We start from the raw sequence: 11,453 nt of genomic DNA, 5'->3' as shown, positions 1-11,453 counted from the left end.
AAGTGCTTAGATCAGCCAGGAGCCCCACCGTCTACTTCAGCAAAGTGAAAAAATGAATTCAGTTCTTTTCGTTTTTTAAAAGAAGCATGGACAAAATGCAAATCGAGTAATCTTTCGTATTCATTTGCCACACGTGTTTGTACTGTCATTGTTTGTTTTTGAAGTTATTGTGACCATCTCATTCATTACAACATATTTACTGACTCATAAGAAATCTCTTTAATTGCCTATATGTTAAATGGCAATATAAGTGGCTCCGCCCATCCATATGATACGATATGATAAATATAGGAATGGAGTGTCCTGGCACATCATTTCTCTGTTTTATTTGGCAAAATGCCTAGCAATGAAGAGCTTTAGATTTGGCATGTCGCTGCTTATCTTGTTCCAAATTATTATCAAAAACCGTGACGAGTACATCACAGGGGGAATCAGTAATGGGTGCTGAGAGTGGTAAGCTTCCTATCATTCACATTCACGTGCTGGTGTCTGAAAATTAGAACTGTTGGTCAAATGCTTCCTGGAAGCATCCAGAGAGCAGAAAGCAGGGCACTTACCAGGACCTAGACATACTGATGTGAAGTCGGCAGAAGACAGGGAGCTCTGGTGGCCTCGTGGTGATAAACTGCGCTGTAACCCCAAAAGCACGCAGTTTGAATCCACCAGCTGCTCCACAGGGGAAGAATGAGCGATCTCCTCCCATGCGATTAACTGCCTCTGAACAAAAGCCACTGGAGGGTCAGCTATGCGTGGGTGCCGACTCAATGGTAAACAAGAGTGTAAAACATAGCGTATATTCATTTCATCTGGTTATGTGAGATCTCACTGAATTCGCTTGGAGTGACCAGTAGGCTGCACCAGGATCCCTTGTGCTCTTTGATTCTATTGCATGCTGCCCATCCAGAGCAGCCCCTGCAGCCATTTCACACCCCGCCTAATAAAGCCCTCAGGGGCTGTCATGTATTTTCATGTATTTGCTCTATTATCCCTCCCTGCTTGAGTCTTACAGATAATTGATGATGCTTCTGTTAATCATCTTTCTCTCTCTTTTGTTCACCAGGTACCTTGCCTTGAAGGGCCTCCTTTATTGAGAATCGATGTCTCTTCCTAGGTAATTGATCACTGTAGACCCAGGGACACCCAATTCATCGTGGAGGGAGGGTAATCATCATGAATAATCAAAAGACCATAGCTGCGATCCTGCAGGAGTGCAAGCAAGTGCTGGACCAGCTCCTGTTGGAAACATCAGCTGTGTCAGAGGAGGCCAGGAGGGAGGACGAGCAGTGCAGAGGTGAGGTCCTGACTGGAGACGTCAGAGGTTAGCCAGCAGGCTCGTGCTCCTCTCCCCTGCCCAAACCACACGTTCTCATCTCTGCCCTATTTTTCTTCTCTTGGCAGATGACCACCGAGAGATGAGTGTGTTTCTAGGGCATGAATGGGACATGGGCTGCAGGCGGACAGGCAGGGGAGGAAGCCCACTTTGTTGCAGTGAATTGCTGTCAGTTCTAATTTTAGGCTTCAGTAAACATGAGGCTACAAGAAACAGTTTAGTTCAAGAAGGACAAAAGGTCCAAGTTGGCTGGTGCATGTAAATTTCAATTATTAAAAAATTGAGGCAACTTCTGTTTTGTGCCTCATCAGTTTCCATAGGCTTCTACAGTTTCCATAAATGTGTCATCTCACAGGTCCAATCTCTTCCGCTCTCCTTCTCATTTTGATCCATTTCATGTCAATTTCTTGGTGAAGCCCGATTGTAGATCATCTAGGTATAAGAATGTTACTTTCTGCTTATTTCATAGTTTTACATAAGTCATGATTTGGGAAGTTTCAATCACAAACCAAAACAGTTAAGGCAGATAATATTTCTTTTGCCAATGTTGAAGAAGCAGTCTTTTCTTAGTTTTTTAAATTTTTATATATTCTAGCAGTTTTGTCCCATTATTGTATATCATTTTTGCTTCTTTTTATTTTCTTTACATTTTTAACACATTATTTTCCCTTTCAGAAATAAGATACCCATATAAAATGTACTATCTCAGTATCTTTTGGTTTTGTTCACTATGCCATGGGAAAATGTTCTGGAAGTACCTTTCCCCCACATTCTCATATATACCCACTGCCATCAGGTCAATTCTGACCCTGAAGACTCTAAGAACAGGGTAGAGCTGTCCCATCAAATCTCTAAACTTGTTAAATCTTTAGGGAATGAGGCTGCCCCATCTTTCAACACAGAGCAGCTGATGAGTTTGAATCACAGATCTTTTAGCCAACAGATAAGCGTTTAATAAAGCACAGAGTTTCCAAGAGCTCCAAGCCCTCATCCAACAGTTTTAAGGAGCCTATGATGTTGTTGTGATGTACTATCGAGTCAGATCCCTAACTCATAGCTGACCCTCCAGTGCTTTTTTCAGAGGCAGTAAGCCACATGGGAAGAGATTGTCCATCTTTTTCCCACAAAGCTGCTGGTAGAGTCAAACGCCCTGCCTTTGGGATAAGCACAAATCCTTACCCTGAGCCACCAGCGCTCCCTTAAAAGCCTAGGGTGGTGATTGTTGATATTGTGCCTTCTGAGTTGGAACCAACCCACAGCTGACCCTTGGGTGGGGTTTCCAAGGCAGTAAATTGCGGGAGAGGAGATAGCTTTTCTCTCACAGAGCAGCTGATGCATTTCAACCGCAACCCTCTCGGGTTGATAACTAATAACAACGGTGAATGTGCACCTGTTCGTATCAGCAGGGCAGGAACGGGGGTGTTTGTCCCTCTAGCACGTGCCCTGCTGCTGGACCTTGTAGTCTGCGGAGGCAGAGGGCTGTGCTCTGTTGTTTCTACTCAAGAGTGCTACTCTTGTTTTTTTTCACTACACTATTTCCTTTGTCTGCTCAACCCAAATTCCTTCATCCTTGGAGTACTCCCCAGGGAACGCTCTGAAGCCCCTAATCAGGTGACATTGTCTTCGTTTTTGTCTTCTTGAATGCCACAGACCAGGAAAAATAATCAGTTTAGTTCCAGATAAGGCAAATCACAGCTATAAAATCACTAAATTAGACTCGGCCTTTCAGGTAAGCTGCTGGAGACAGTTAAGTGATCAGAGGGGGGGGAGGAGGTTCCTGCCCCATGTGGGGCATCAGCAATGGGCCGGCTGAGTCCCACAAACCACAGGGGGACAAAACCTCCTAAGCTGGGCCAGTGATAATCATAGTGTTAAGTGTGGGGAGGAGAGGAGTGGAGTGATTAGCTACAGGCTGATGGGTGAGCCCAGCCCTTGGCAGGTGGTTTCTGAGCTGCTGGTACAGGCGGTGGGGCTGCTACCGATGTCGTCAGCTTGAGAGAAAGACATTAGTACAGGGTCACTTATGGTGGCAAGACACATTGGGCACACTCCGGGACACAAACACAGCGGGTTTTATTCTTTTTCTTTCTTCCTCCCCACCCCTAGCAACTTCCCCAGAGAGGAAGAAGAAACTGAACATAAATAACAAAATTTATCACACAAATCACTTTTATTGTATAATTCGATGCCCTTAATTATTTTCACAATGCTTGAAACCAATACCATTAGATATCTCTAAAACTCTTTTATCTTCCCAAATAGAAACTGTACCCCTTAAGCTGTGTCTCCCCATTCCCTCTGTCTCTATTCTAGCTATTTCCTAAACACGGGATCATATACACTTGTCCTTTGATGCCAAGCTTGCATCACTGAACATGTTTGCAAGGTTCATACATTCCATAGCGTGTATAATAGAGCTACTATTTGTAAATGCTTTGTTTAAAAACCCATTTGAGTTGCAGCTTTCATTTCTCCCCCAAAGCTCATGTTCTGACATTACCCTTAGGGTAAAGGCAGTGTGGAAGAGGCAGGAACACTTTGTAAGGGACCTATAATGTCCATTATTATGAATAACTTTCAAGATGTTACAACTATTCAGATCCTAAAGTATAGTGAAATTCTGTGAACTCCCAAATCACATTCTTATTATCTTTTGACTGTGTCAGTTCACTCATGGTTAGAATATCCATGTAATTATCAGTCATATCTGAGGACGAAAAGGGGTGCTATTAATAAGTATCCCATGACAACAACCATAAATCAAGATGATCCTGGACATACTAGGATTAAGGGACCTACAAGAACTTTATGGAATTTTCTCTATAACATACTTTGGAAACATATTCAGAAGAGAGAGAGATGTGGCTGCAGAACTGTGGCATGAGCACTGAAGGAAATGTGCCCTGTGGTTTTGAGGGACTCTCATATCAACATGTTGGAGAAAGTGCATTCAGAATGCTCCTTGCAGGCAAGGATGATAAAGCTTTGTCTTATATACTTATCAAGTACTGGCGGCTTCAGGCAAGTTGCTAGGAGAGGCTATTTCTTGGAGAGGAATATTGTGCTTGGGAAAGTAGAGGGTCAGTGAAAGAGAGGAAGACCCTCAACAAGGTGGATTGCCACAGTGCAGTGACTGAGACTGAGACTAGAACAGGATAGGACAGTGTGTTCATGGAGTTGTTTTAGGGCCTGGCCAACACAACAGCACTTAACAACAACATATCCACGTAAGTAAGATCTTGGCATAATTCAGGTACAGCATTGCCTGTGTGCAATCAGAAGTGGATGGGCCCAACCTCATACCTGGATAGGTTAGAGAAAGGCAAGCCTACCAGCAAAAATAACATGTGGAAAGATTTGAAGAATTTTATGCAGGGAATGATTTGCTCCATCATAAAGGAATTAGAAAGCTGTAATCTGGACCAAAAAAATGCAGAGACTAAAGATAAGGGGATGGCTTTTACAGTCTACAGGATTTGATAGCCAGTTAGAGTCAGGGAATGAAGGAGAGAAAAAGTCTGGAATGACTTCAGTGGATAGTGACACCATTCACCAAAAGAGGAGGCGAGGAGCAACAAAGAAACAGCCAGAGTTAGGAAAAAACATTCAGCTAAAAGTTCACCACAATAGAGAAAGCATGAAGTTGGAGGAGGAAGACCGAGTTTAGATATATTGAGTCTCAGATGCCTATGACACAAATGTTTATAGCTTGTTGTTGCTGTGTACTGTCGAGTCATAGCTGACCCCCCAGCAAGTTTTCAAAAGTAGTAATTACACGGGAGGAGATTGCTCTTCTTTCTCTCAAGGATCAGCTGGTGAACTCGAACCATCCGCCTATCAGTTGGCCGTGCAACTCCTTACCTACTAGGTTATTAGAACTCCCTTATGTAGCTGATAGTCGTATGTTTTTCTTTGTCATTATTGTTAGGTATCATTAAGTTTTTAAAAAGTCAATTCCTAATCACAGTGACAAACTAGAACCCCTCTGCCCCGTAGGGCTTTCTAGACCAAAATCTTAGGGGAGCAGATTGCCAGCTCATTTCCCTTGTGGAACAGCTAATGGGTTTGAACCACTGACCACAATCCCATATCCAAAACCCTGGGAGTAGTATGTGTCACAGAGTTTGGACTTTTGAAAATATTGGAAAGGTGGTTGTTGTTAGGTACTATCGAGTCAAGTATGATGCATAGCGATCCTATGAACAACAGAGTTGAACTCTGTCCTATCCTGTGCCATTCTCACACGCTCTGACACCCTAAAGCCCATTGCTTCAGCCACTGTGCCACTCTACTTTGTTGAAGGTATTCTTCTCCTTCACCATACCTCCAACTTTCCAAGAATAATATCCATTTTGAAGGAATAGTTTCTTCTAGCAATATGCCTGAAATATGTGAGACGAAGTTTTATCATCTTTGCCTCCAAGGAGCACTCTCGCTGTACATTTTCTGTAATATATCTGTTTGTTCTTTTGGCAGTCCATAACACATTCAGTACTCTTCTCCAACAACACAGTTCAAAGACACCAATTCTTCTTCTGTCATCCTTATTCACTGTCTAGCTCTCAGCAACATAGCAAGTAATTAAAAAGACCATGGTTTGAATTATGCACACCTTAGTTCTCAAACTAACATCATTACTCCTCAATAATTTGGAGAGGTGCCTGACCGTTGGCTTCCCTAGTATAATATCTGTCCTGATTTCATGACTGCTGCTACCAAGTGTATTGATTATGGATCCAAATAAGGTGAAGTTGTTGACAGTTTCAATCTTTTCTTCATCTGTCATGATGTTGTCTATTTAAGTCCAGTGGTGAGAGTTTTTATTTACTTGGCATTGAGATGAAATATATATTGAAGGCTGTAGTCTTTTATTTTCTGCAGTAAGTGCATGAAGCCCTCTTCACTTTCAGCAAGCAAGGTTGTGTCATCTGTATACCAAAGGTTATTGATGAGTCTTCCTCCAATCTTAATGTCACATTCTTCTTCATAGAGTCCAGCTTCTTGAAAAATTTGCTCAACATTAACATTAAATGGGTATGGAGAAAAGATACAATCCTGGCATGCACCTTTTTTTTTTTTCTATAATTATATTTTATTAATTTTCATAAACATTTACAGAGATTTTGGGCTTCCACTCATTCATTGTTGCACTATTCTCTCTACCCTCCTCCCAGTTTGTTCTTGTCCAAATGCCACAGTGCTTGTCAAAGCCAGTTCTGATTAATCTTCTTTGTCAGTGTATCCTTTGCCATTCCCTATCACTCCTCCCTGAGAGAGACTTCACCCTGAGTCATAAGGAAAAGGGGACGGCGTATTCTCTTAGCTACTTCCTGCTGAAAAGGGACGCTGTGGGTTTCAGGGTGAAGATCTTCTCTCACTACTCTAAAGGGCCCCTTTGGCAGTAGGAAACACATAGACTATTATGGAGATTGATTTTGGAATTCAGATGCACTCTTATTGATTGTGCTTGGCTGTACATGTACATATCCTTCAAGATGTATCATGGGGGTGTTGCAACCTAGAAGACACAAATTTGACTAACAAGTTATAAGTACATGAGTCCAAAAATTATGGAAAAGTAAAAGAAAAGATTCTTTCATTGTTTTACAAACCCTCCCCCAGGTCCCCTCCACCATGCAGCCCTCGCTCTAGTCTCCTGTGATGACAGAAATACCCAGTTACATCTCTCTTTTAGACGGTTCTCTCCCTCCTCTGCTTCAGTGCAGTATACATTATTGAACCCATCTTACTCAGTGTCTCCCTAACCCCAAGGACAGTCCCATTCTACAACAGTGGGCATGCACCTTTTTAAATTTTAAACCATGTAGTGTTCTGTTGCGTTGTTTACATGATAGTCTTGGTCTAGGTATAGATTTTGCAAGAGCACAACTAAGTGTTCCGGGATTCCCATTCTTCTCATTGTTAGCTATAGTTTTTATGATCCACTCAGTCAAATGTGTTTGTATAGTCAATAAAGCAAAAATAGATATTCTTCTGTATTCTTTGCTTTCATCCAGGATCTGGTTGACATCAGCAGTGATATCCCTAGTTTCATGACCACTTCTAAGTCCAGCTTGAGTGTCTGGCAGTTCTCTGTCTATGTACTGTTCTATCCATTTTTTAATTATCTTCAATCAGTATTTTGCTTTCAAGTCATAATGATTATATTGTTCTGTCATTTCCACATTTTGTTTCACCTTCTTTCTTGAAAATAGGAATAAATGGATCTGCTCCAGACAACTGTCCTCATTTCTCTCTCCCCCACTCTTTCTCCCTCTCTCACTCCCACTCTTGCTCCTTCTCTCTCTCCCACTCTCTCTCCCTCCCTCTCTCTCCTACTTTCTCCCTCTCTCACTACCACTCTCCCTCCTTCTCTCTCTCTCTCTCTGTCTCTCTCCCTCTCTCCCTCACTCTGCCAGTCGGATCAGACTGGCAGGTAAGAGATTGCCCCTCCTTCTCCAGCAGAGCATCTGGTGGATTAGAACCACATCTTCAGGATTACAGTGCAACTTCTTGCCACAAAACCACCAGAGTTCCCTATGTCCTCGATATTTCTTGGCATAGACTAGTGAGCATGTCCAGTGCTGAATCTGTCATTTAAAACATACCAATTGGTATTCCATCAATTCCTGAGCCTGTCTTTCTTTCTTTTCTTTCTTTCTTTCTTTCTTTCTTTCTTTCTTTCTTTCTTTCTTTCTTTCTTTCTTTCTGTCTTTCTGTCTTTCTGTCTTTCTGTCTTTCTGTCTTTCTTTCCTTTTCTTCTCTTCTCTTCTCTTCTTTTCGCCAATGCCTTTATTACAGCTTGAATATCTTCCTTCATTACCACTGGATCTTGATCATATTGCACTTTCTGAACTATTTCAGTGTCAGCCAATTCTACTTGGTACAGTGATTCTGTGTATTCCTTCATCTTCTGATGTTCCTGGATCATTCAAGATTTTACCTATAGCCTCTCTAAGTATTGCAACTTGAGACCTGAATTTCAATTCCTTCAGCTTGAGAAATGCTAAACTAGTTATTCTCTTTTTATTCTCTAATTCTGTCTCTTTACATTCCATTAGAACTGTTTACTTTGTCTCCTTAAGCTGCCTTTTGAAATTTTCTTTTCAGCTCATTTACTTCAGCATCTCTTCCCTTTGTTTTAGCTTCTAAACAGTCCAATTTTTAGGGTCCCTTCTGAAATCCATTTTGGTTTTTCTTTCTCCTCTGTCTTTGTAATGAACTTTTGCCCTCATCATGGATTCATCTTCATGACATCTCTTGAAGTCATCCCGCAACTCATCTGGTCTTCAATCATTAGTATTCAATGCTTCAAATCTATTCTTAAGATTATTTTTAAATTTAGGTGGGACAGACTCAAGATGATATTTTAGTTCTCTTGGACTTGTTTTAATGTTCTTTAGCTTGAATTTGAACTTGAACATCAGTACTTGATGATCTGGTCCACAGTTAACACTTCGCCTGATTTTGACTGCTGATAATGAGCTTCTCCAATGATTCTTTCCACAGATATAATCAGTCTGTTTCTTGTGCAGTCCATCTGGTGAGGTCCATGTGTAAAGTTGCTGTTTATATTTTTTTTTTTAAAAAAGTATTTGCAGTGAATAAATAATTGAAAAAACAAAATTCGATCATTCTATTTCTGGCCTTATTTCTGTCACCAAATTGGTACTTTCAGAATACCCATCTTTCTTCATTGTTTCCAGCTTCTGCATTCCAATCACCAGTTATCAGTAATGAATTTTGATTATGTGTTTGGTCAGTTTCAGATTTCAAAATTTGATAAAAATCTTCAAAATAAAGATTGAGGAGATTATATTAGACAAAAGAACTCTGATGGCGTAATCCTTAGAATTGCACTCTCAAAAAAAGCCATAAGTCTCGAATAGTTCAAATTCACCATCAACTCTGGGGGAGGAAAATATGGGCAGACTCCTCTCATTAAGATTTACAGCCTTGGAAGCCCCCAAAATGGTCACTGTGAGCCAGAAACAACTCAATGATAATGAACGTTGAGTCAATACAACACATGGGCCATGTTACATTCATTCTCTAGAAAAAGCTGAAAATCTTTCTTGTACACTCAAACTCATTAAATTTGCAGCAAAACTTTCAATTAGTCACACAAGGAAGATAAGCAAGACTACACTTTCCCCAGCATAAGATTTTCAAGGTACAACTATTTTATGTCTTATTTAAGACTTCCTATCTCTTTATGGCAAAATAATATTTCACTGTATGTAAAATAAGTCAATCATAAAAAGGCAAATATTATTGAATCATAGACATATATGTGGAGAGCATAGTGTAGTAATGATTACCACTAGTAAACTGAGAGAGAAGTGAACCGGGGGAATCATTGTTTTATGGGGTTGAAAAATATTGGCAAAGGCATAGGTGATAGTTGTACAACATGATTACTGTAACTGACTTCATTGAATTACACACATGAAAAATGCTGAGCTGGAAAATGTTCTGTTACTGGGATTTTTACAACAACAACAAAAAGATGTACACTGAAGTTTCTAAAAATATAAGCAAAGTTATAAAGTCCCTAACCAATAAAAGTCTATGGTGTAAAACTTTAAAAAACAAACAAACAAAAAAAACCCAATCTTCTGATTCCAGAATTTTAGGGGTTAGTAAAATTTGGATAAGAGTCTGTGGACTAGAAGCAGATTTAAGATCCCCCATTATAAAACAGGACCACCCCTATGGTACCATTTAAAGATCTAATTTGTGGCATTAATATCTGTTTTCTAGTCAAATGTAGTCTGTGGTGAAAGTACAAAGACGATGAAATCATGAAGAAACAAAAAAGTGTAGCACAAACTGACGCTGTGTTATCCAGCTGCCACAAGCCTAAAATGCCATTCTATCCCAGACCCTTTCTCATTTTACAGGAAAAATAATATTTCCTTCATTCCTTTCTCTGATTCTTCATGCAAAGATAGTGAGTAAAGTGCTTTACTTCCTGCTAAAAACCTTTCTTAATGCCTGACTACCCCAATTTACCTGGAGGGCAGAGTAGACCAAGGCCACCCCTGACAGATAGCTTCTCGCTATTATTCTCTGAGTCAGAACCAACAGCTTAGGCCAGCCGGCAAGAAGTAGGGACATCTTTTTTTGTGGCTGAGGTACTTCATCACAACATTGGTAGCTCAACGGCCTTTTCTTTGACTTCAGTTTTCTTACCTGAACTCTGACCTTTTCAGCTTCACTCCCCAGCGAGTTAAGGACCCTGATCCAGGAGGCAAAGGAAATGAAGTGGCCCTTCGTGCCTGAGAAGTGGCAGTACAAACAAGCCGTGGGCCCAGAGGACAAAACAAACCTGAAGGATGTGATTGGCGCTGGGCTGCAGCAGTTACTGGTAGGAAAAGCCAAGCCACCTGTCACTCTGACACCCCCAAGCGAGGCATTTAGACTCTAAGTAGAGTCATAGATTAAATTTCTTTGAAGTACAAGACAGCCCCTTCCCCTATGGCCAGCTCTGCCAGATTGACTAATGTGGGGGAAATAGCTGTTAGGAAAGCGTCACTTGTCCGTAAGACCTTCTGTTGGAAAGCCAAATCCAATAAAAGTCAAGAAGGGTGGTCTTATGTGAAACTCACCATGCTGAAATATTTACGAATATTTCCTGGTGGACCAGAAATAGCAGAGGCGACTTTGCCACGCCTCATAGAAGTTTTATTTAGAAATGTCACTTCCTAAAATTTGAGTAGCTTAAAAATACAAATTTACTGATGCTGTGATTATGTGACTTAACTTTAATCTTTTGCAGCCTAGCATTTCCCTTCCCTGGGTCCCAGGGGAGGTCCTTCTGACTCCTGTATTTCCTAAAGAATAGAGATTCTCAGTCAGTGTTAAGACAAAGTCAATGACATGTTTATTCTTCCACTCGGTTATTAGAAAATAATCCAATTGGCTTCTCCACCCAAAACAGGAGGGAGCATCAAGAAAAGCACATGAACTGATCTGAGTGCAGAGTTCAGGCTTAAGGTCTAGGGAGCCTGCAAGAAGTGCCATTTTGTCTTTAGAGAGTGCTTCTTTTGAAGTACTTTGTCAGACTAATTGTCAAAGAAGGATATCTACCAGCTTATGTGTATACCTTTTCTCGTAAAAT

General features: G+C 40.9%; 1 protein-coding gene across 1 annotated transcript in view; it reads left to right on the top strand.

Annotated features, from left to right (window-relative positions):
• Positions 1–1,170: 1,170 nt before the first annotated feature.
• The window catches only part of ALPK1 (alpha-kinase 1), a 113,035-nt gene continuing 102,752 nt past the window's right edge, over positions 1,171–11,453 (top strand). The window contains exons 1-2 of the mRNA XM_006881146.1: positions 1,171–1,291; positions 10,546–10,700. Coding sequence (XP_006881208.1) covers positions 1,171–1,291; positions 10,546–10,700 — 276 coding nt within the window. The remainder of the gene's footprint in view (positions 1,292–10,545; positions 10,701–11,453) is intronic.

Source organism: Elephantulus edwardii, unplaced genomic scaffold, assembly GCF_000299155.1.
Source record: "Elephantulus edwardii isolate Elephantulus edwardi_28Jun2011 unplaced genomic scaffold, EleEdw1.0 scaffold00012, whole genome shotgun sequence".
Taxonomy (NCBI): domain Eukaryota; kingdom Metazoa; phylum Chordata; class Mammalia; order Macroscelidea; family Macroscelididae; genus Elephantulus; species Elephantulus edwardii.
Note: the sequence above shows the minus strand (reverse complement) of the source record. Positions and strands in the feature narration are given on the sequence as shown.